At 42.5% G+C, this 26,532-nt stretch overlaps 1 protein-coding gene across 1 annotated transcript in view; it reads right to left on the bottom strand.

Annotated features, from left to right (window-relative positions):
- The window catches only part of LOC143933578 (uncharacterized), a 110,033-nt gene that overhangs the window by 42,187 nt on the left and 41,314 nt on the right, over positions 1-26,532 (bottom strand). Inside the window, exons 16-26 of the mRNA XM_077456525.1 lie at positions 18,721-18,837; positions 17,080-17,226; positions 12,886-13,026; positions 8,870-8,977; positions 5,450-5,539; positions 5,212-5,355; positions 4,711-4,851; positions 4,462-4,578; positions 2,793-2,903; positions 1,682-1,828; positions 68-208 (exon numbers count right to left, since the gene is read on the bottom strand). Of these exons, the coding sequence (XP_077312651.1) occupies positions 68-208; positions 1,682-1,828; positions 2,793-2,903; positions 4,462-4,578; positions 4,711-4,851; positions 5,212-5,355; positions 5,450-5,539; positions 8,870-8,977; positions 12,886-13,026; positions 17,080-17,226; positions 18,721-18,837 (1,404 nt within the window). The remainder of the gene's footprint in view (positions 1-67; positions 209-1,681; positions 1,829-2,792; positions 2,904-4,461; positions 4,579-4,710; positions 4,852-5,211; positions 5,356-5,449; positions 5,540-8,869; positions 8,978-12,885; positions 13,027-17,079; positions 17,227-18,720; positions 18,838-26,532) is intronic.

Genomic DNA, 26,532 nt, shown 5'->3' on the forward strand with positions numbered 1-26,532 from the left:
GTATGTGACATATGTGGGCTGTTGGTGAGAAGCAGATGCTTTTTAACATTAAGATGAATCTGCTTACCATTTATGTTTGTAGAATAGAGAACACACACGCTTTCCTCTCCGGTGCAATTCACGGTTTTCTCATCATAGCACCAGCCAGAAGAAGAGGATTGGCAGGTGGGACAGGTCACTCCATTGAGTCCAGGGCTGACAGGTAACACTTTGAAAAGAACATTCAAAAATTAATTCCAAAAAGTCAAGTTTAGGAGAGAAGCTTCTCTTGTAAGTTCCAAGGATGTAATTTAGGTACTGGAAAAAATGATTGACTTTCTAGTATGCAGGCAAGCACTTCATATTCTGATATCTCTTGCTTGTAGATACCACCAAAAGAGATCACAAAAGAGAGGCCACTGCCCCTTTGTAAAGTGTACAGATATTTATTTATTTATTGATTGATTGATTGAGTTTTAATTTAGAATAAAGTAGAGAATGGCTAAAGCTAAATTCCAGGTATAGATAATCTTACATAGTTACATTGATCCAGCTTCCTATGGGTTTTCTGTGCAAGTTGACATGAAGAGCAGCTGCCCTGCTGCTTACTGAACAGAGGGGGTGGCCCAAATGGCTTAGATGCCATTCAAAAAACACTAAGCCCCTGTACACATGGTCGGAGATTTCGACAACCAAATCCGTCGGATCTTGTCCGTCTAATTTTGCCCATCGGATCTCGTCCGAAACTGTTGCGTACACAGTTGTCGAAAAATGCGATCATTCAGAACGTGATGACGTAATTTCGTTACGATGGGACTACGTTCAGGCTAGTAGCCAATAGCTTTGATGTAGGAATTTGATCTGAGCATGCGTGGCACTATGTCCGATCAAAATTCTCTACACATGATCGGAGTATGTCCAATCGAACCAGTTGGAAAATTGGGTCCGACGGAATCAGTCCGATGCATACCACACACAGTCGGATTATCCGACAACACAGTCCGATAGGACACATTCCGACAGATTCTCCGACCGTGTGTACAAGGGCTTAGAATTCTTTGCATCCATTGAGAAAATCCTATGAGTGGATGAGATAGTGAATGGGATATTCCCGCCTCATCCGCTTTGCATTCATTGGGAAAATCAAAGAGTGGTGCCTGTGCCAAGTAGGCTACCTCCTGTTTTATCAATGAAGTAGGGAAGCCACTTGGAAGTGATCTCCACCATCTTCAGACCCAGAAGCTAGTGGGGTTTTCTGTAGTAACAAGTTTTCCAGCTTCCAGGGGGGTTGCCTAGGTATGGTGCTTGCGTAGAAGAGAGGGGATTGGAGGGAAGGGAAACAACCCCCCTTCACACAGCACACAGGGATAGAGCTAGTGCTGTCAATCACAGACTGTGTGCTGGAGCTCCCTCCTTTCACCTGGGCCGATGTAAAAATGTTCATCCCTAAACTTCAAGCGGAGGTCCAGCTGAAATATATTTTTTTTTTTTAAAAGTCAGCAGCTACAATCACTAAATCACAGCATTTAGGTAGCTTGAACCTTAGCTCCCTGTAGTAAGGTAAAATTCATCATCAATCATTAAAAGGAAAGAGGTCTGAGATACCTTCCCTGACCAGATGACATAGACGAAGGGTGTTCTAACACTTTAAAAGGCCCGTGTGTGTGTGTGTGTGTGTGGTGTGTTTAGGTAGATTTATTACCTGACGGAGGGGATGAAGAACAGTTGTCAAAAGCACAGCATGAAGAAGACATCATTATGTTACCATAAGGGGAGCCAACAGATCCAATTCTGTCACACTGGTTTGAAGGTGCACATGACCTGATGAACCTTGTAGAATTTTGTCCACCTGTTGATTATTTTATATAAAATAAGTTTACTGTACATTTCCTCATACATAAATTATATGAAATGTCCAGACATGAAAATAATATCTTACTTTGGTTTTCCTCTTGCCCCTAAGCAAAGGTGTAGATCTGTTTAGTACCACTCTACATAGTAATGTGGAGGGGTTCTGCCTAACCATTAGAAATCAATCTTGAGATCTTGGCTGTTGATCTACTGACAACACTTATTTACCAGCAGTTGTACATCAGGAGAAGACTTAAAGTGGTTGTAAACCCTTACAAACCACTTTGACCTACAGGTAAGCCTAGATTAAGGCTTACCTGTAGGTCCAAGCAATATCTCCTAAACCTATATGGTTTAGGAGATATTTGCCCCAAAACGGGCACTGCTGTCTACGGCGCATGCGCACTGAGCGCGGCATTTCCAAGAATGGAGCTGCCGCGCTTGTCAACTCCCGTGCGCATGCGCGGGAGTGACGTCATCACGACATCATCACGACGTCATGACAGCGGCGGAGCTGCGAGACCCCACCAACAAGATGGATGCGGCGGACTACAAGGGACAGCGGCGACTTCGCTGGCTCCTGTGTCAGGTAAGTGACACATAATAGGCTACTATGCGATGCGATGCATAGTAGTCCATTATGCTTTGCCTTTGCAGGGAATGAAAGAGGAAGTAAACTCATCATGGTTTACTTCCTCTTTAAGCCCCATACACACTATCAGATTTTCTGCTGATTTTTTCCTTCAGATTTACCAAAACCATATAATATGAGGTCAAACCTTAGGAGTTTCAATTTGTATGCAATCAAGCAGGACCTTCTACTACATGGTTTTGGTAAATCTGAAGGAAAATCAGCAGAAAATCTGATAGTGTGTATGGGGTCTTTACATCCTGGAATAGTTCATATGGTGCATACTGGAATTGGCACTGCATTGAAAGAAGCTCTTGAAAATGTAACTCACCGACAGTGGATTCTGTATATGAGGTTGCACAGACAGAACCAGTAGGGCAGGTGACACTGCTTCCTGTGCAGTTTGCAGAGTCCATACACTCCAAGCATGAGATGGAATAGCCTACAATATGAATAAAAATAGGGTAAAAGTGAGCACATATTTTTGAAGCCTTAGTCTTTTTTTAAGATAAGCATGATAGAAGGGATAAGCCCTAAGGAAAACCAACGTGCAGTCAGCGGAGCCACCTGTAAAAGGAAAATTAGGGCCAAAAGCTCTTTTGACCATATTTCTCCTGGGGATCACAGGAGTGCCCTTTGTTCTGCATTCCTTTGACCCGTATTCAGCTGAGCCGGTCCAGACTCTAGAGAGATCCCAACTTTAATGTCGGGATCCACCCAGATGCCTAGTCCGGCAGCTGGCTTAGCCTCTCAGTAAGCCTCCACAGCCTGGTGCTCCAGTTAGCACTGGAGGGGTAGAGCATAAATAAATTCTTCAGGAAAGTCAATATTTAATGATCATAAGAACGGGTTCAAATGCACTATCCATGTCTTCCATGGCTCATTTTTGGCCACTTTTTTAGGAAAGGCATACAGTACACTTTAATGGGCAGTACTTGTGTGCCTCCCTTCAGCCCAAGGTATACTTTCAAAAGGAGGTTAACAGTGGCAGACCCATTTGATTCCTCTAATTATTGCTATGGGTAATTGGAAAAAAAAACTGCGGTAGGTATCAAATGTAGGCTGCTAGGCATATACCTGCAGCAGCCTCCCACACATCCATGGCCATGCCCAACTTTTCCAAACAGACCAAACTCCAGCACTTTCTGGTGGTTCCAAAGCTTGATCTTCCCCTCCTGCCTTCTGCACATCCCTATTAGCCAAGTACAGTAGACTGCCCTTCATAGTGATATACCAAAAGGGACTTAGTGGCAAGCTTGAAGCTACCACCATTCTACTGGCACAGTGTGAGGGGTATGAGTAGGCACCTCTAGACAACCACTTTACCATACGAATGCCCTGTACACACGGTCGGAAATTCGGAAAAGGTTAGATTGGATTATGTTGTCGGAAAATCCGATCGTGTGTGGGCTTTTTCCGTCGGAAATTCCTACGGAAAAAGTTTGAGAGCAGGACCTAAAATTTTCCGACAACAAAATCCGATCTAACTTTTTCTGATCGTTTGTAGAGAATTCCGATGGACAAAGTGCCACACATGCTGAGATTAAATTACGAGACCAAAACTATTGGCTACTAGCCTCTACGTAGTCCCGTCGTACGCAACGAACGTCACAGCGTTCTGAACGATCTGATTTTCCGACAACTTTGTCCGACCGTGTGTATGCAACACAAGTTTTGGCCAAAATCCGTCAGAAAAAATCAGTTGGATTTTGTGGTCGGAATGTCCGACCGTGTGTACATGGCATTAGTGTTTTTGATGTACCTCCTGTAGGGCACTTAAATGCATATTCCGATCTGTTTGCACTGTGAGATACAGGTAGTTGGCCAAGATAACAGTTACTTCTAGTGATGTGGTAATAAAAATGTGTGTGGGCAGGGTTAAGTGGCAAGCTCCGAGATACCACCATTCGACTGGTACATTTTAGGAGGCTGCAACAAGTATGTGTAGACATCTCTAGACAATCACTCTTCCATACATACGTAGTACTATTCTTACATACCTCCTGTAGGGCAGATAAACTTAAAATCAAATTCAGATCCTTTAGCGCTGTGAGACAGTTGGCCAAGATAACAGTTACTTCTAGTAGTACAGCCACGCATGACAGATTGGGTTCCTCCTGTTGTAGGGGAAAAAAAAAACTGCTTTGGAATGCATATACAAATGACAAAATCCAAAATTCGATAATGATAAGCAACTGATGATAACACAACTAAAATATCAGTGGAATGGAAAATAACAATAGACATACCCAACAGTTTTTCAGTGTGGACCATACACACGGTCTCACTCCCAGTGCATTGCATGGTAGCTCTAGCTGTACACCATTCAGAATTATTGGACATACATGCAGGACATGTCACCCCATTGGCTGTTGAATTAAGGTTTGACCCTGTAAGATTTAAAAAAAAAATAGAAAATGATTGAGGCAATCCTTGACTGTGAGCACATTTTTGGTTAGTGCAACCAAGCATAGCCCAACAATATCCAATAATACATTTCAGGATGGGTTTGGAATGTTATTCTTTCTTATAAGCGATGGGTGCTGGTAATATGGTCGTTTTAGTAATTTTACTATTTTTTGGAAAAGGGGGCAGGTTGCTACAGACAATGGCGTTAGTATAAAAAAAAATAAAAAAAAATAAAAAAATGAAATTCTCAATTCCACAGAAAAAAAAACAAAAAAAAATCAACACAAAAGCATACCATGCGCCAAAAGCTGACATGGTATGCTATGCAAAGGGTCACTTACAAGTCGGATTGTTTAGATTGCAGTTATTAGTTGAACAGATGGTCATCGTTCTTAATGTGTCACCGAGAAAGGTGGCGCTGCTGGAGATTCCACACTGGTATATTGGTAGACATGCAGTCCTATTTATTTCAGAACTTGCGATACCTGCAAAAAAGTATATTGCTTATTAAAGAGGACCAGTCTTTCCACATAGTCATGTTATTCTAGTACAGTTGTGGAAAATGCTTGTTCAACTTACCAACAGTACTTAGAGTTTGAACTCTTGCACAGATGGTGCCAGTAGGACAGGTTACATTGGTGTCTGGGCAATAGGTGTTACTAGTATTGCCTTAAATTAGAAAAAAAAAAAAAATTGCAATTAGTATTACAAATTTCCCTAACTTCTCTCCTAGAATTCTCTAAAAGCAGGGGCAAGTTTTTCTTTAAGGAAACCGCTTCGATGATAAGATTGATATGATTTGTCGTTGAACTAGATGGACTTGTGTCTTTTTTCAACCTGACTAACTATGTAACTATGTAACTATGTATAATTCATACAACTAGAAGATGGGTAAGGCAGAATTAATGGATCACACACTTAGGTAAACATTTGAATGTTTGCTCATGGCTTTCTTCCTGTAGCAGTTAAGTTACCTTCTCATTGGTGTCACACGGGCTTCTTATAACATCTTACTCCCATATTACTATCATCTACAGATGAGTGAACTCATAAAAAAGTTAGATTGGAAAAAAAACTGTCTGTGATGGACGTGAGATATCTTCTGTTTTAAGAAGGCTCCATTAACTTTCCTAATTCTAGAGGGGAATAGACATGTGCAGTCCGAATGCATTTTCGTCCGAATTTTGGGTATTTTCGTTATCGTTTTAACAAACCATAACGGACGTGCAGAATCCAAAAAAATGAAAGATCCGACATAAACAAATGCTTTATTTTCGTTTTTGTTGTGACAACAGTTTGATATAGATAGGAGATTCGACATGACTCTGACAATAACAATCTGTGTCCATCGAACCTGTGGTCGAATGTGCCTAACCTTAGCTCTATTAGTCCAAGATTATTCTACATTGAGAGAAAAAATTTGACACAGAGAGAAAAGATTCTACATGGAGAGAAAAGATTCGACATCGAGAAAAAAGATTCGATATAGAAAATATTCTACATAGAGAGAAAAGATTCGACATTATAGAGACAATAGCAAAAAAGGTCGAATGTGCCTAACCTAACTCTATTAGTCCAAGATTATTCTACATAGAGAGAAAAGATTTGACATAGAGAGAAAAGATTCTACATAGAGAGAAAAGATTCGACATAAAGAGAAAAGATTCAACATTATAGAGACAATAGCAAAAAAGGTTGAATGTGCCTTACCTAACTCTATTAGTCCAAGATTATTCTACATAGAGAGAAAAAATTTGACATAGGAGAGAAAAGATTTAACATAGAGAGAAAAGATTCGACATAGAGCGAAAATATTCTACATAGAGAGAAAATATTCAACATAGAGAGAAAATATTCAACATAGAGAGAAAAGATTCGACATAGAGAGAAAAGATTCAACATAGAGAGAAAAGATTCGACATAGAGAGAAAAGATTCGACATAGAGAGAAAAGATTCGACATAGAGAGAAAATATTCTACATGGAGAGAAAAGATTCAACATAGAGAGAAAAGATTCGACATAGAGAGAAAATATTCTACATGGAGAGAAAAGATTCAACATAGAGAGAAAAGATTCGACATAGAGAGAAAAGATTCGACATTATAGAGACAATAGCAAAAAAGGTCAAATGTGCCTAACCTAACTTCATTAGTCCAAGATTATTTGACATAGAGAGAAAAGATTTGACATGAAGATTTGACGAAGCAGCCGCTGTGAGCGGACATTTATGGTCAAAAGCTCCGCCCATAGGCTATAAAAGAATTCTAATGTTGGTTGACTAGTAATAATAATTAATAAATATAATTATTACTAGTGCCATACAACAGAAGAATTCTACTATAGCTTGTAGGCGAAACATTCGACCGGAAATGTATGATTGTTGCGCCGTACAGTTTTGCTGCTCCGTCAAATCCTCTTAGAACATTCAACAGACACCATAAGCCTTCAATGAAAGCTTTAACTGACAATTGTGCGGTCGTGGGACGCTGCACCCAAACAAAATTGACGTCCTTTTTTTCCCCCACAAATAGACCTTTCTTTGGTGGTATTTGATCATCTCTGTGTTTTTTTTTTTTTTTTGCGCTATAAACAGAAAAAGAGCGACAATTCTGAAAAAAACACAATATTTTGTACTTTTTGCTATAAATTATCCCCATTTTTTTTTAAAAAGGGAATTTTTTTCTCAGTTTAGGCCAATATGTATTCTTCTACATATTTTTGATAAAAAAATAAATAAAATAAAAAATCGCAATAAGCGTATATTGATTGCTTTGCGCAAAAGTTATAGCGTCTACAAAATAGGGGATAGATTTATAGCATTTTTATTATTACTATTTTTTTTACTAGTCATTTTTATCGTGACTGCGACATTGTGGCAGACATATCGGAAACTTTTGACACATTTTTGGGACCATTGGCATTCATACAGCGATCAGTGCTATAAAAATGCACTAATTACTGTAAAAATGTCACTGGCAGGGAAGGGGTTAACACTAGGATGCGATCAAGGGGTTAAATGTGTTTCCTAATGTGTTTTTTTTCTAACTGAAGGGTGGGATGGAACTGTCTAGGGGAGATATTCATACGTTGTATGAACAGACGATCTGTCTCTTCTCCCCTCAGAGAACCGGGATCTGTGTGTTTACACACAGTGAGGGTTCTCGCTGTGTCACGGGCGATCACGGGAGCCGACAGTCATTGCACCCACCAGGCACTCACAACGGCTCCGGGGGGCGGGCAGCGGGTGCGCGCACTCCCCTAGTGGCCACAGGGCAAAGCGATGTAACATAACGTTGTTTCGCCCAGCTGCGCCATTCTGTTGCAGTGTAACTGTGGCGGCTGGTCGGCAAGTAGTTAAAATGTTTCAGTTATGCATAAAAACAGTGAGTGATCGGCACTCGGCACTAATCGCTCACTGTGTTCATTTAGAAAATGAAGAGACAGGAAAATGACATATTTATCAACCCCTCAGTTACATGGCTGATTGTTTTCTTGTCTGCCATTTTTTTTTGGACATATTTATCAACCAGTTTCCCAGCTCTTTACCCTGAAGATCCCATTGTGCCTGCAGCTGCTATCGGGAGAGGAGAAAAAACAGCAGCGCTGGGGAGAAAGGAGTTGGGGCACACCGGGGGGCACAGGCAGTGGGGGGGGATGTGATAGTGGACAGGAGGTGGTGATCAGTGCGGCAGGTGTTGGAAATTACTGGGGCTGATCTTTTTTGCCTCTCCCTGCAGCAGCTGAAAGCTGATGAGAGGAAGGAGGAGACGCTGGCTTTCAGCTGCTGCAGGGAGAGACACACATAAAGAATGGTTCCAGTTATTCCCACCATCCACACACTCATCACCTGCTCTGTCCACATATGATTCCCCCTGCTGAGGGGGGACTGCAGGGCCCCTCATGCACCTGGCCTACTCATCATAAGGTGCCTGGTTATTCTCTTATAATACTCCCAAATAAATTATGACATAACTGTATGAGCTCAAAAATTATAATACCTCCGCAATAGCAGGTAGACTGGTACGTAATAGCTGTTCCATTGACACTGTATTTCTGAGTACCACAAGTTCCTTGTTGGGTACAACCACGAATGGATGACAAGCTTCCTGTTGAAAAAAAACAGAATAGCTAATGGAAAGAACTAGAAGTGTGTATGTGTTTGTACATATATACTGTATGTTTTTGTGCATATGTCTAAAATTCTTTACCATTAATATGGATTTCTAAGCATAAGACAAATGCATCAACATTGGTCTTTCATGCCATCCACAAGACCACTAAGTGCAAAGGTCCAGTAAGTGTTTGGTGTAACACAGTGGCGGCTGGTGTTTTTTTGAACCTTCCCTCCTTTGGGAGGTTGGTCACCCAGCCCCGCACTTACCCCATCTAGGTCACGGGCGGTGGGCGGCGGCTTCCATTACATCTTCTGCTCCTCTGCATCACGACGGCTTCCACCATGCGTCTCCTCCCTCCTCCTCCTCCTCCTAGGCATTCCAATAGGGTTGCCTGTCCTTTTAGCCAATAGGGTGACGGGTCTCAGGACTCACTTCCTGATTGGCCGGGAGGAGGATCAGTGTGACAATAGTAAATATTAATTTGCTATTGTCACACAACTGGGTGAGCTCAGGAGGCAGTGCTCTGTGCTCCGAGCCCACCCTTTTTTGAAGCCTCTGGCTCTAATCACGTGCTTCAAAAAGAAAAACACCTCCCCATTGGAATCCATGCGTCTGGCAACCTGCATGTAGATTAGGATGCCAGACGCATGGATGGGGGGGTATTTGTGCACCCCTATTGGACAAGCCGTAATTGATTTAACATATTTGTAACCCCCCCCAAAAAGAATACCGAGGAAAATAATATAAGAACCAATGTTAAAGTAGATTGAACCCCTAACTGGATGACAATTGGTTTGCCCATGAACCCTGTATATCAAACAGTTTCAAGTTTTTTTCCCATAAAACCATATTCCCGCCCTTTTTTTAACCTATGTTACATTGTTGCTGATTTCCTCCAATTAGGGTTGCCACCTCAACCCTGTAAACCCGAACACATGAATTACACAGGTTCTGAGGCTAATTTAATGCAGATAAGGAACTACCGTATTTGCCGGCGTATAAGGCGACTGGGCGTATAAGACGACCCCCTATTTTTCAAGTGAAAACATAGGTTTTGGGCAATACTCGTGGTATAAGACTACCCCCCCTTCTGAGGCAACACCATTTAAAAAAAACATTAGAACCATTAAAAATCACAAAGCAAGAATGCCAACTACTCATCCGCCATGCTGTGTTATGTCATAAAGTAAATCAAACAATAACACAAACAGAGATCTATTGAATGCCACAACTCTGGAAAGTAGAATTTTTCACTAACCAAACCTATACCACTTTTGGGTTACATTCTATGGGAATTGTCCACCAAAATGCATTTAATAACCCCCCTGTCATATGTCCCAGATTTGCCTGTCCCTCTTGGGTGCCTGGGACCTCAAAGGCAAATAGCAGGATGTATAGTAGTAGGAGATCAGTGGATGGATTTACCCAGGGAAATATGGTGAGCGGTGTATTATTTTAATGAATACAACGCCTGCTTGGATTGGCAGAGGCTGTAGCATCATCAGCCCTTGCCTCTCTCTCTCTCTCTCTCAAAGCCAATCCGAGTAGGCTACTCTATGTAGCCTGCTCGGATTGGCCGAGGTTGTTACTCCAATCCAAGCAGGCTCTGTATTCATTAATAGAATACATCGCTCGCCGGGATTGGCTCAACGGCGTATACTGTTGTAGCTGAAGCCACATACAGTATTAGCAGACATTTGGGGGCTGATATCCATCGGGCAGCATTACCTGTATACCCGGCGTATAAGACGACCCCCGATTTTTGGGCATTTTTTTTAAGTGTAAAAGGTAGTCTTATACGCCAGCAAATACAGTAAGCGAGTTTAATTACCACCTTAAAGTAGAAGTAAACCCATGTATTTAAACAGTTAAAAAAAAAGGCATGCTGGGAATGCTAACTGCACATTGGCTGTGCTCTCAGCCAAACTATCAAACCATCCAATGGCTGGTGTCATAATGAATCACATGTGCAGAACCATAGCAGTTGAAGATTAAACAGAGGCAAAGATGGCAGCTTCCTTGGCTGAAAACGATAGGGGAGTTTACTTCCACTTTAAATCGGCCACAGAACCTGTGTAATTCATATGTGTTTGGGTTTAAAGGGATGAGGTGGCAACCCTACCTCCAATCCTTTTCAGCCACATCTTGTCTTCATGTACCCACCCCACCGTCACTGCACATCATTGTCCTGGACTGGCTTTCTTATAATGACAATGGTGAACCACACCTGCTCAATGTGTGTTGGCATGGCCACTTATAGTTTCCACCAGGGGCAAATGGGAATGGGTGGAAACATAGGAGCACAATTTGGAGATAGTGGTCATCCTATAACAGGAAGGGACCTTCAAGGCAAGATTACTATAAATTATATTAATGAAAGCCGAGGATTTGAAATTTCATTGACATGAAAAAATGACGAAAAATGTTTGGTTTTGTTTCGATTCGTTAATCTAGTTATTTTGTTTAGTTAAATTTGGTTGATTAGTTCAGTTGGTATTCGGAATTTGTATTCGGAATTCTTAGTTTTTTGAATTTTCTTCGAATTTACCAATTTTTTTCAGTTTCAAAAAGTTCAAATTTATACATTTTGAATTGGTCAAATCTAAACCTTTAGATTTTTTTTTTTTTATTTTTTTTTTTCGAATGTGCAAAGTAAACAAACAAAAAGAAAATCTTCATCAAATGATTACAATGACTCTTTAAATCACCTTTGGCTTAACTAAAACAGCAAAAATGGTACTCTAATAACACACAAGGTCTTTGATTTTCAGCAATATGTGTACAGGTAGAATTCAACTGGTGTTCAATGTAAATTTCGATTCAAATTTCAGTCCAAATTTCCGAAGTTCAGACGAATTTAGTTTTGGAATTCGGAGCATTCGGTAAAATTTGTTTATATTGTAACTCTGAATTTCCGAAGTTCAGACGAATTTTGTTTCGTAATTCGGAGCATTCTGCAAAATTTGTTTATATTGTAACTCGGATATATCAGAATCTCCAAAGAATGAAAAATTTGTCTGAATATTAATTCGGAATGAAACTAACCACACATGTCTAATATGTATTCTACTACATATTTTGGTAAAAAATCCCAATAAGCGTATATTGATTGGTGTGCACGAACGTTATAGCATCTACAAACTATGGCATATATTTATGGAATTTTTTTATATTAGTAATGGCAGCGATAAGAGACTTATAGCGGGACTGCGAAGCAATCAGACACTGATTGACACTTTTGAAGCTTTGCAGGAACCAGTCACACTAATACAGTGTTAAAAATATGTACTATCACCGTACTAATGACACTGGCAGAGAAGAGGTTAAACATCTAGGGCGATCAAAGGGTTAACTGTGTGCCTAGCCAGTGGTCTTATGTACTGTATGCACTGCTTTTACTAGGGTGGATTTTATTCCCTTCTTTTCAGGAACGCAGAATCCATCCCTCCCCCCTGTCAGAACAGAGATCTGCCATGTTTACATAGGCAGATCACCATCCTGTGTATTTTACTGATGATCGGCGGGTGCCGGAGGACATCCAGTGCCCAGCACCCACAGATCGGCTTTTGCTGTGATTAGTCACGCCCCCTGCAGGTGGAAGTGCAGAATCGCGTACTGTATATGTGATTCTGTGTAGGAAAGCAGCCTTGTAGCAGTAAATTGGTTATGGGGTGCACGGCAAGTGGTTAAGAAAGTAGCATAGAGTGGCCATCAATTGTTTTTCCAATTAAGCTACCAACATGTCTGTGCAATGCGAGGAAAAATATTGAAGGAAACCAACACAAGCACAGGAAGAACATGCAAATGGCATGCAAATAGTGTTCTGATCAGGATACTTAATTTTACTGAACATGCCTTGCTTGCATAAACTATTTTTTCAAAAAAGGCAAATGACTTACCACCTACGGTAGTAGAATAGAGAGCACACACAGTCTCCTCTCCAGAACAGTCCACCGTTTGAGTATTGTAACACCAGCCTGAAGAAGATGATTGGCAGGATGGACAGGTCACTCCGTTGGGTTGAAGGCTGACTGATGGCACTTTAAATCAGAACAGACAGAAACAATTATGTTGTGCAAATGGTGGAATGCAGAAGTTGGCCATTCTCCTTGCTAGTCATCTTGACAATGGATTCAATAATTTTCAATGTACACAGAGAAATGTGGAAGCCTACTCATAACATGGACCACCAGAAGTATCTACAAGCAGACCACAATGGGTGGAGGTCACAGTCCAGTCTCACAATGATGTGGGCAAAAGGCAAAGGGATTGCGTTCCAGATTTAATCTAAAACCCATACACAGGTGCAACTGCACCTTTTATGACATAATTCATTGCCACACCCACTGAAAATTCTGTTGCGCCAACCAACATACTGTATTGTTTGTTAAAGGCTGAAAAAATTTTGGCCACCCATGATTGTCAAATGGATCTACCAGAAGAAATATCTAACCCTACACCTACTGCAACGTTTCTCTCCAACCCGTCAGATATCTTTCTAGATGGCCATCTGAGCACTGTCCTCTTTTTCTTCTGTCTTTCCTGACTGCAGGAAGTCCTTGATGAGAGCAGTGCTGACATAACTGGCCTGCCAGGCCATTTCATATGGACTCTTCTGCAGCTGCTGTACCTCCCGTTGTCTCCGCCTCCATCTTGCCTCAGCGGTCAGCAGCAGAAAAGAGGAGAGAACTCCTCCACCAGGTCCTGCCCTTGCTTGTGCAGCCACAGAATCCCCCCTCCTTCTCCACCTCCCCTGGTCTCCAACAGCTGACTCCGACCACTCTCTGGTCCTCCTCCAGACCTTGCACTTTCTACTTCCCAGATCTGCCCCCATCGTATTCCTTGAAGCAGCACAAGGTAAGGGAGATGCACTGTGATGTAAGGGAGGCTTGACTTCTGATAGTGGGAGGGTGAGGTGCTTTGGACATCTAGTCTTACAGATACAATTGGCCTTTTCAGGGCAACCATAATGCTGATGTTGCCCAAAATGAAACTGAGCTTGACACACTTGCTGTATATCAGTGATTCTCAACCAGGGTTCCGTGGAACCCTAGGGTTCCTCGAGAGGTTGCTAGGGGTTCCTTCGGCATTGGGCAATTTCTGCCTCTCATAAGTTCCCACTGGCACCTGTAATCTTTTTAACTATCTGTAAGGAGGTAATTCTTCCCAATGACCACAAGTGTAAGGACCATTCTTCCCACTGACCATCACACTAATGTATCATGAGTTGTAGATTTCAAATTTTTAACAGGGGTTCCCTGAGACCGGAGAACTATTTCAAGGGTTCCTCTGTGTGGAAAAGGTTGAGATAGGCTGCTCTACATCAATACACTATGAGAGTTGGGCACTATGGTGACACCCCCTCAGCAGTCAGGTCCATGATGTCTGCCACTAACAGTATATCCTCAGTCTTCCACGTTAAATGACATCGGCATCATTCAGTCCAGAAGACAGAGGGCATCTGGTGGCGAAGAAGTGGTACTGCAGAGGACAGCTCCGGCCAATACTCTGGGGGGACGGGGGGCTTAAAGTAAGAGAGTTTACCCTAGATATGGGCTTTAACCCCGAACCATGGAAGTGGGAATTTAAAGCCACAAAATGCATTTTTGGGGGAAATAACACAATTTGAGGTTCAACAAACGAGATTACTCCAATCCATTCTTGGTCATGCATAACGAGTGACTCTGCCACTTGGACCACAGACTGGCTTTTTTCAGACCTTTCCTAACTCCCCCAGTCCAACACCTGCCTGAGAACCCCTGCAGAGGATCAAGAATTGGGACCTCCATGGTATAGAGAATAAGCTTTATAATCCTGCGTGGGGACAGGGTATTGTCCACCTGCGCACACAGAAGATTGCATGCTTCTTCCTGCGCAACAACAGATAAGTAATTTTCTTTTTCATTTTATTCATAAACGTCATTGAGATAATCAATATATTTGAGTCAATTACTACACTACAAGGGCTCTCCTGCCTCCCTCTATTCTGGTGGATGCCCTAAGTCACCCCATGGTTCTTGAACCAGACTCTTTTAGCCAAAATCCTGAGACCTATGTGGACCATCACATTCGAAATCCAAGTATTGTTTAAACAGAGTTCTAAGCTACTAGAGAATGATTATTTTTCTAAATATTTTGGGTTATTTATATATATATATATATATATATATTCATCCTTCCGAATGGTATTTTCATTTTGAGAGTCATCCAACCCACAAAAAGAAATGGAATGAGCTGATTGGATGATATTGACTGGAGTCGCTTGCATCCAAAAGTAATGAACGGAAGGAAATTAATTTCCAATTCATTCATTTTGTTATGATTCAGAGATCCTGATGGATCCACCTTCATCCAACCCAAACACAATAAGTAGGAATCATCTTATTTCACTTTTTATACTTTAGTGTATTTTTTTGCAATATGTTTCCATTTCATATGTGGTGTATTTTTGATAATAATGAAAAATATTAAAGGAAAAAGAATCTGCTGATTATCCAAGAGTCAAAATGAAGGAATCCGAATGAATATGTATTAATTTGTTATTTTATTAAGTAGAATTCATTGCCCCATTCCCAACTGACTTTGTTTGTTGGGTGGCGCACATATAAATTAAACAAATGGTCTCTCAATCCCAATACAAAAAGAATCTTATTAGAATATTCACTCTACACTCATTAGAATAAAAGCAAATGGATCTGAATCAATTTGGATTATTTGTTATTAGACATGTGCAATTTGTTTTGTTACAAATTGAAATTCGGGCAAGAAATATATGTTATTCAGAGATTATAGTTATCTGAATTTTTGAATCACAATAGTAACAAATTTCAATAAATCTGAAATAAGTTATAACAAAATGAATTATCCTAATTCAAATTTGAAAATGAATATGAATTTGAATTGAAAAAATATTGCAATAAATACAGTTAGGCATAAAAGTGAAATAAAATAATTGCTACCTAGGCTGCTAAATAGAAAGGAAAAAAAAAGAATAGAAAAGAAAGGAATGTAATATAATATAATATAATATACAGTAATAGAATATAATGAAATATAATAGAACATAATAGAAAATTGAATAGATTACAATATAATAGAATGAAACATAATAGATTGAAATAGAATAGCATAAAAAATAAAATAGAATAGAAAAAAAATAGAATAGATCACAATAGAATAGAATAAAATAAATTGAATTTTGCCGTCTTCTGAAATTCAAATTTCGAAATTCTCATTTCGAATTAAAATTTAGAATTCTGAATTGATTTGAAAATAAGGATTATAAGACATGAACCTGATTATACCAAACAAAGTAAAAAAAAAAACCGAATAATTATAACATAACAAATATGACTAATCAAAATTAGTAACTTAACTAACAAATCCAAAATGAAACACATTTTTCTGCCATGCACATCTTTATTCGTTATGTCGTTATGTTATTTCAGATGCTTAAAACATTAACAAAAGCTCCAAACTATCGCATCATGTCATTCCGAATGAATACAAATTATTTAGTTGTTTTTGTTATAATTAATTGCGGACTAATTGAAAGTCATTACTATTGTGATTCAGAGATTCTGACACATCTGAATTTCTGAATAATGAAACTTTTGTCAGAATTTTCCGATTCGTAACAAAACAGATTGCACAAGTCTAAAAACAAAATGATTCAAATTGATTCGGATCCATTCCTTTTTTTTTTCTAGTGAGTGTAGCATGTATATTCTAATAAGATTCTTTTTGTATTGGGGTTGAGAGGCCATTCAAATGAATTTGTTGTTTTCTTTATAATTAATTGTGGATTTGTTCAAATTCGTTGAAATCCATTACTATTGTGATTGGGAGATTCGGATACACGCAATCACGTAAATTTTCGTCTGAATTTCGGTTCGTAAACAAAATGAGTTGCACATGTTTACTTATAAGCTACATAGTAGGATATTCCCGATAACTGAAGACCACTTTACTCCAATTTTAGTACTAATTAGAAAATTGTCCAAGTATAAACTTCCACAGATAGTACTACGTAGAGAGCTGACTGTACACTTTATATAATGTTTAGGTCCTTGTTTACAAAGTATTGCGCTTACCTGCCAGAATGGGTGCGGTGCAGTTATCCAAAAAGCAACAGGAGGTGGACATCTTCGTAGTGCCATCAAGAGTGCTAATGCGTCCTGTTTTGTCACAAAGATATTGAGGTGCACACGACCGGACGTATCTCGTAGAGTTCTGTCCCCCTGTCACCAATAGACACCAAATAGTTCTATAAATATGAACTTTCCACACTGTGGTAAAATCTTTTCATCTTCCACCAACCATACCAACATGACCACCAAAATGGTGCCAGACCGGGCTAAAGAGGGCTTTATGTATATACATTGGAACATTGTTCCGGAAGGCTGTGTCAGCAGAAATGTGAATGGGTCCCCCAACCTTGGCTCTGTCACCAATAGACACCAAATAGTTCTATAAATGTGAATTTTCCACACTGTGGTAAAATCCTTTCATCCTCCACCAACCATACCAACATGACCATCAAAATGTTGCCAGACCGGGCTAAAGAGGGCTCTATGTATACACATTGGAACATTGTTCCTGGAAGGCTGTGTCAGCAGAAATGTGAATGGGTCCCCCAACCTTGGCTCTGACCATGGCTAATTCTAAAGAATTCCACCCTATTGGTTTTGAGCTGGATGGTCCAGTTTTATAGGCAAGGTTGGTTGTAAACCTCAGACATGAAAAATGAACAAAGCACATCCCTCTATAGCAGTGGCCATCAACTCCTGTCCTGGGGGCCCACTAACAGGCCAGGTTTGCAAGATAACAGAAATAAATCACAGGTGATATAATTTGCTGCTCAGTGATTTCCGTATTCTAGTCTCCCCCCAAGGTAATACATAAAACCTGGCCTGTTTGAGGGCCCTGAGGACAGGGTTGAAGACCACTGCTCTATAGTATGCATAGCTCCCAACTCTCCCTGATTTCAAGGGACTGTCCCTGATTTGGAGCAACCTTCTCACAGTGTGCATTAGAAGTTGCAGCAAGTCAGATAGAGCCCCGCCTCATTTCCTGTCCTGGCTGGGGGACGCCCAGCAATATCTAGTTCCTTCCTTCCCAGCCTGACTGTTTTTTGCCTATCCTTTTCATTCATTGTATTTCAGTTCTTTTAATTATGTTAGCTCCATATCGCATGTGGGTGTTACCTAGGGCAGTCTGCATGCAAATACAATTTGCTTGAGAACACCCACCCCTCCAGACTAACATACACCCTCATTATAGCCACTGGCTGGAGCAGACAATCATAATAGTAATAATAATAATAATAAATATTAATAATAGTATTACAGCTCCAGCTAGTGGCCATAATTGAGCATTTTCCTGATTCACTCTATTCTGTATTCTGATGCGTCCGCCGCAATGTCGCAGTCCCACTAAAAATCGCTGATCGCCGACATTACTGATCGCTGATCACCTCCCCTATTCTGAGTGAAAGACATTCAGCCTAAAGACACAATAGCCTAAAAAATATTGTTTCTTTACGCATGCTTATTTAGCCACTCCCACTGTAGATTAGCCACACCCACTTTATTATTTTATTTTTTTACTGCCGGCATTCCAACTGTTCAGTTTTTCATGGACTAAAAGCAGGAAACCCTTCTGGATTCAATGCATCGGTCCACATTCCAGATCTTTTTTTTTAATTAAAATCAACATTTAAACCTAAAACTTACCCACAGTGGATTCTGTATAGGAGGTTGCACAAACATAGCCCTCGGGGCAGGTTACAGCATCCCCCGTGCATGATGTGGAGTTTGTAGACATGCATTCTATACAGGTGAGAGAATGACCTGGTTTAGGGAAAAAAAAGAAGATTATTTTGTATTTTTTTGTCCAGCCCAGGGAAAGACATGAGAACTTATCATTTAGGCATACCAAACCTAACACCTTAAAATCTATTTCTAAAAACAAAACAAAAAAACAAAACAGTAATAATCCCTTTTAATGTGTCTAATATGTGTAATTCCAATGATTTGACTCCATCTAGTGGCCATATTGTGATATTTTCCTGAAATACAGCGCACCAGAAAAATGCTGCATTATAGCCACTAGAGGGAGCTGAAGAGCACAGGGAAATACCGTTTTTAGGCACATCACTGGGATCATTTGTAATGGATGTTCAAATGCAGAGGCATTTGCAAAGCTTTCTTTTTTATAATTAGACCCCATGCACATTCGCTGTATTATCAGCTTGGATGCAAGTATTGTTTTTTTTTTTTTTTTATTGTCAGTTATCAAGTCGTAAAAGAAAAGTAATAAATGGTCATGTTTATGTATTTATTTGTTTATTTATTTTGTTCTGTCCTGAGATTTAAACAGCTCTGCCACACACCGCAGCCCTGTCTGGCCGGACAGGAGACTTGATTTTTCTTGGCTCTAGTTATGTGTTCTGATCGTAGTCACTGTATGTCTATCAAAAAGATGAGAAATGTACAATTTCCATAGCATTTCAACAATATTTATAGTAATGTCAAGTTTCATCCGGTGTCCCTATCAAAGAGCCCCTTTCCATCACATGTGCACATCAGGGTGCCCCTTTCCATCACATGTGCCCATCAGAGTGCCCTGGTGTGCCCATCTGAGTGCATCTTTCCATAGTATGTGCCCATCAGAGTGCCCCTAAATATAGTATGTGTCCATCAGGGTGCCCCTTTCCATCACATGTGCCCATCAGAGTGCCCTGGTGTGCCCATCAGAGTGCATCTTTCCATAGTATAAGTCCATCAGAGTGCCCCTTTCCATCACATGTGCCCATCAGAGTGCTCTGGTGTGCCCATCGGAATGCATCTTTCCATAGAGTGTGCCCATGTCCCTAAACATAGTATGTGCCCATCAGGGTGTCCCTTTCCATCATATTTGCCCATCAGTGTGCCCTGGTGTGCCCATCAGTATGCCCCTTTCCATAGTATGTGCCCATCAGGGTGCCCCTTTCCACAATATGTGCCCACCAGCGTGCCCCTAAACATAGTACGTGCCCATCAGGGTGTCCCTTTCCATCATATGTGCCCATAAGAGTTCCTTGGTGTGCCCATCAGCATGCCCCTTTCCATAGTATGTGCCCATCAGGATGCCCCTTTCCACAATATGTGCCCATCAGAGTGCCCCCAAACATAATATGTGACTATAAGAGTTCCCCTTAACATAAAAAGTGCCCATCAGTGTGCCCCTAAATATAAACTGTGCCCATTAGTGTTCCCCTGTTAACAGCATACCAGCATGTGAGTAAACAGCATACCTTGCAGGAAGGGAGCAGGAGTCGGGAGAAGTAGCTAGGAGCTGAAGGGGCGGGTGTTGCACCAAGAACTTTACGGAATGGGGCGGGGCCCACACGTGATATCATAGGTTACTAGGAATGCCCGCAGTCCCAGCAACCAATGACTGCTGAGTGGGGGAATCTGGCACTTCAGACTGGCAGGCTGGCGGTCTGGACAGGAGCGTAGCTCGGTCTGTGTCTGAACCACTAGCCCCGGTTCACACTGCTGCGAATGTCCGTGACCATCTGCCACATCTGTCCCAGTACACATCTGTCCGTGATCATCTGTAACTTCTGTCCCAGTGCACATTTTTTTTGTAATATCAATTTCCATTGATTTCATCTTTAGGCTGGGTTCACACTGCTGCGGGGGGAGATCCGGATGTGATTCGCACCGCAAATCACATCCGATCTCCGTAGCGATGCGAGTTCAGCCATACAGATAGTATGGCTGAATTCGCATCGCTCCCGCAGCAAACTCGCACGGGACCCTTTTTTTGGTCCGCAACAGAATCGGATCGCATGGGGGTTTACACCATGCGATCCGATTCCTGTGCGAGTCGGCAGATCGCACTGCGATATGCGGATGGATCTGGGGGTGTCATTAACATATCATTGACACTCCCAGCCGTCCGCATAGGGCAGTGTGAACTGCCGGCGGGAGTAATGCGATGCGGGAAAACGCAGTGGATTCGCGGCGTTCCCGCATAGCAGCGGTGTGAACCCAGCCTTAAACTCCAATTGTGTTTTGGTAATTTTTAATATATTTTACCCTGATTACAATATAGAAATACAGTGTCAGCAATCAGTGCCCATCAATGTCAGCAATCAGTGGCCACCAATATCAGTAATCAGTGCCCACCAATGTCAGCAATCAGTGCCCACCAATATCAGCAATCAGTGCCCACCAATGTCAGCAATCAGTGCCCACCAATGTCAGCAATCAGTGCCCACCAATGTCAGCAATCAGTGCCCACCAATGTCAGCAATCAGTGCCCACCAATATCAGCAATCAGTGCCCACCAATATCAGCAATCAGTGCCCACCAATGTCAGCAATCAGTGCCCACCAATGTCAGCAATCAGTGCCCACCAATATCACCAATAAGTGCCCATCAATATCAGCAATAAGTGCCCACCAATGTCAGCAATAAGTGCCCACCAATGTCAGCAATCAGTGCCCACCAGTGGCAGCAAACAGTGCCCACCAATGTCAGCAATCATTGCCCACCAATGTCAGCAATCAGTGCCCACCAATATCAGCAATCAGTGCCCACCAATATCAGCAATCAGTGCCCACCAATGTCAGCAATCAGTGCCCACCAATGTCAGCAATCAGTGCCCACCAATATCAGCAATAAGTGCCCACCAATATCAGCAATAAGTGCCCACCAATGTCAGCAATCAGTGCCCACCAGTGGCAGCAATCGGTGCCCATCAATGTCAGCAATCAGTGCCCATAAATGTCAGCAATCAGTGGCCACCAATATCAGCAATCAGTGCCCACCAATGTCAGCAATAAGTGCCAACCAGTGGCAGCAATCAGTGCCAACCAGTGGCAGCAATCAGTGGCCACCAATATCAGCAATCAGTGCACACCAATGTCAGCAATTAGTGCCAACCAGTGGCAGCAATCAGTGCCCACCATTGTCAGCAATCAGTGCCCACCAATATCAGCAATCAGTGCCCACCAATGTCAGCAATCAGTGCCCACCAGTGGCAGCAAACAGTGCCCACCAATGTCAGCAATCATTGCCCACCAATGTCAGCAATCAGTGCCCACCAATATCAGCAATCAGTGCCCACCAATGTCAGCAATCAGTGCCTACCAATGTCAGAAATCAGTGCCCACCAATATCAGCAATAAGTGCCCACCAATGTCAGCAATCAGTGCCCACCAGTGGCAGCAATCAGTGCCCACCAATGTCAGCAATCAGTGTCCATCAATGTCAGCAATCAGTGGCCACCAATATCAGCAATCAGTGCCCACCAATGTCAGCAATCAGTGCCAACCAGTGGCAGCAATCAGTGCCAACCAATGTCAGCAATCAGTGCCCACCAATATCAGCAATCAGTGGCCACCAATATCAGCAATCAGTGCCCACCAATGTCAGCAATCAGTGCCCACCAATATCAGCAATCAGTGCCCACCAATGTCAGCAATCAGTGCCAACCAGTGGCAGCAATCAGTGCCCACCAATTTCAGCAATCAGTGCCCACCAATGTCAGCAATAAGTGCCCACCAATGTCAGCAATCAGTGCCCACCAATATCAGCAATCAGTGCCCACCAATGTCAGCAATCAGTGCCCACCAATATCAGCAATACGTGTCCACCAATATCAGCAATAAGTGCCCACCAATATCAGCAATAAGTGCCCACCAATGTCAGCAATCAGTGCCCACCAGTGGCAGCAAACAGTGCCTACCAATGTCAGCAATCATTGCCCACCAGTGGCAGGAATCAGTGCCCAGCAATGTCAGCAATCATTGCCCACCAATGTCAGCAATCAGTGCCCACCAGTGGCAGCAAGCAGCGCCCACCAATGTCAGCAATCAGTGCCCACCAGTGACAGCAATAAGCGCCCACCAATGTCAGCAATCAGTGCCCACCAGGGACAGCAATCAGTGCCCACCAGTGGCACCAATCAGTGCTCATTAGTGATGCTAGTTAGTGCTGGCAATCAGTGCCGCTGCCCATCAATGTCCATCACTGCTGTCGATCAATGCCCATCAGTAATGCCCATCAGTATCACCCATCAGTGCCACCCATCAATGCCTATTAGTGCCCATCAGTACCACCTATCTGTGCCACCTATCAGTACCCACCAGTTCTGCCTATCAGTGCCCACCAGTGCCGCCTAACAATGCCCATCAGTGCCACCTATCAATGCTCATCAATGCCACCTATCAGTGCCCATTAGTGCAGCATATTAGTGCCTCCTCATCAGTGCTCCCTCATCAGTGCCCATAAGTGCCACCTCATCAATGCCCACCAGTTTAGCCTATCAGTGCCAATAAGTTAAGGCAAAAAATTATTTAGTTACAAAATTTACTGACAGAAAAAATGTGTTTTTCAATTTTTTTTTTATTTTTTTTGTAAAAAATAAAAAACCCAGCCGTGACTAAATACCACCAAAAGAAAGCTCTATTTGTGCGAAGAAAAGGATAAAAAATTCTGTTTGGGTACAGCGTAGCACGACCGCGCAATTGTCATTCAAAGTGCGACTGCGCTGAAAGCTGAATAATGGCCTGGGCAGGAAGGTGGGGGGGGGGGGGGTGTATGTGCCCGGTGAGCAAGTGGTTAATAGACCTAAAGGAGGCAGACAGGAGAGGCTCGCCGTTGGGACTTCACAGACACTTCAAGTTTTAGTTCAAGTGGATGATAAATAGGATTTAGGGAGAGGAAATCTGCTGATTAAACAAAATGATATTTCAAAGGCAAATCCTACTTACTGGGCGCTGCGAACAACGACAGTGCGAAGAACGTCCCCAATACAAGCATGCTGGAATCCTCCAACTTTTGTTGGAACCCGTCTCTGAGGAATGGTCTCTATAGTCAGCGAATGGCTTCCAGCAGGGACAGTGACTGAGCGAGGAGAGCGAAGAGACGAGGAGGAGGAGGAGGAGGAGGAGGAAGGCAGAGTCTGTGGTGCATTACAAATTTGGGTTGGGACTGACTCTCCCTTTCCTTTTCTGCATGAATTTCTCAGGTGTGTCATCAGACGTCACCACCTGTCCTACATATCTGTACATACGATGTCACATACCTGCGTCAGCACCATGCTTTGAGCCCATTTACATGTATCATTGGTGCTGTGGACATGCGCATGGCAATGCGTGATTTACTGCAACGCGTGGAGCGCGTCCTGCACGCTTTATCACATTGCAATGCCATTTATTTCCAATGGGACTTTAAACACTAATGCCGCGTACACGCCACCGGACTTTTCAATAGACTAGACCCGATGGTCTTCCCGACGGACTTTCAGCGGAGTTCCGATGGAACTTTCCGAACGAACGGGCTTGGCCACACACAATCACACCAAAGTCCAACGGACTCAAACATGATGACGTACGACCGGATTAGAATAAGGAAGTTCATAGCCGGTAGCCAATAGCTACCCTAGCGCTGGTTTTTCCCCCGTCGGACTAGCATACACACGAGCGGATTTCTCCATAGGAACTGAGTGCGGCGGAAAAAATTTGAAACATGTTTTATTTCTAAAGTCTGATGGTTTTCCCGATGGACTTTCATCGGAGTTCCGACTGAACTTTCCGAACGAACGGCTTGGCCACACACAATCATACCAAAGTCCGACGGACTCGAACGCGATGACGTACGACCGGACTAGAATAAGGAAGTTCATAGCCAGTAGCTACTAGCGTCGGTTTTCGCCCGTCGGACTAGCATACACACGAGCGGAATTCTCCATAGGAACTGGGTGCGGGGAAAAAATTTGAAACATGTTCTATTTCTAAAGTCTGACGGTTTTCCCGACGGACTTTCATCGGAGTTCCGACTGAACTTTCCGAACGAACGGCTTGGCCACACACAATCACACCAAAGTCCGACGGACTCAAACGTGATGACGTACGACCGGACTAGAATAAGGAAGCTCATAGCCGGTAGCCAATAGCTGCCCTAGCGCCGGTTATTCGCCCGTCGGACTAGCATACACACGAACGTATTTCTCCATAGGAACTGAGTGCGGCGGAAAAAATTTGAAACATGTTCTTTTTCTAAAGTCTGACGGTTTTCCCGACGGACTTTCATCGGAGTTCCGATGGAACTTTCCGAATGAACGGACTTGGCCACACACAATCACACCAAAGTCCGACGGACTCGAACGTGATGACGTACGACCGGACTAGAATAAGGAAGTTCATAGCCGGTAGCCAATAGCTGCCCTAGCGTCGGTTTTCACCCGTCGGACTAGCACACAGACGAGCGGATTTCTCCATAGGAACTGGGTGTGGCGGAAAAAAATGTGAAACATGTTCTATTTCTAAAGTCCGTCAGATTTTTGGACAGCAAAGGTCCGATGGAGCCCACACACGATCAAATTGTCCGATGGATTCGTTCCGCCGGACCTTTGCTGTAGAAAAGTCTGGTCGTGTGTACACGGCATTACAGACCGGAAGATTCCCCCCCCCCCCCGCAACATGTCATGTACCTTTGACTGACAATTGTGTGGTTGTGCGACACTGTACCCAAGCAAAATCATCCTTTTTCCCCCCAACAAATAGAGCTTTCTTTTGGTGTTTTTGATCACCTCTGCAGTTTTTATTTTTTGCACTATAAACAAAAAAAACAGCAACAATTTTGATTTTTTTTTACTTTTTTTGTTATGATAAATATCCCCCCCCCCCCCCCCAAAAAAATGAAAAAAACAAACAAATGTCTTCCCCAGTTGAGGCCGATACGTATTCTTCTACATATTTTTGGTTAAAAAAAAATCGCAATAAGTGTTTATTAATTGGTTTGCGCAAAAGTTATGGCGTCTACAAAATAGGGGATACATTTAAAGCATTTTTATTATTTATTTCATTTTGACTAGTAATGGCGGTGATCAGTGATTTTTAGCGGGACTGCGACATTGCGGCGGACAGATCGGACACTTTTGACACTTTTTTGGGACCAGTGAAATTTATACAGAGTTAAAAATAGCCACTGATTACTGTATAAATGTCAGTGTCATGGGAAGGGGTTAAGACTAAGGGGGGCGATCAAGGGGTTAAGTGTTTCCTGGGAGGGTTTTCTAACTGTATGGGGGGATGGGCTGACTGGAGGAGGAGAGAGATCGCTGTTCCTAATCACTAGGAACAGCAGATCTATTTCTAACTCCCCTGTCAGAATGGGGACCTGTCTGTTTACTTTGACAGATCCCTGTTCTGGCTCTCGTTCCCGTAATTGCGGGTGGCCGGCCGTGCGCATCGGGTCCCCCGCCATACAGCGGCTGTGTGCCTGCATACGCCTTCTTAAAGGAGCTGACGTACACCTACGGCAATTTGCGGGAATGTGCCGATCTGCCGGCGACAGGTCGGCAAGTGGTTAAAGCACTGTGGCAGGAGTTTCCAAACTACGTCTGGCCTAGGACCGTCTTTAATATTTATTGGACCCTGGGCAAAACTTTTCTTGGGCCCCCCCCCATGTAGTTTTGCTCTCCACTTGCTCTGAGACATACAATAAATAGCAGCTAGACTCAAAATCAGTTTACTGAATCAGATCAGG

This window comes from Lithobates pipiens, unplaced genomic scaffold (genome assembly GCF_037356315.1).
Source record: "Lithobates pipiens isolate NorthernLeopardFrog02 unplaced genomic scaffold, aLitPip1_a1.2 Scaffold_27, whole genome shotgun sequence".
In the NCBI taxonomy this organism is placed as follows: Eukaryota; Metazoa; Chordata; class Amphibia; order Anura; family Ranidae; genus Lithobates; species Lithobates pipiens.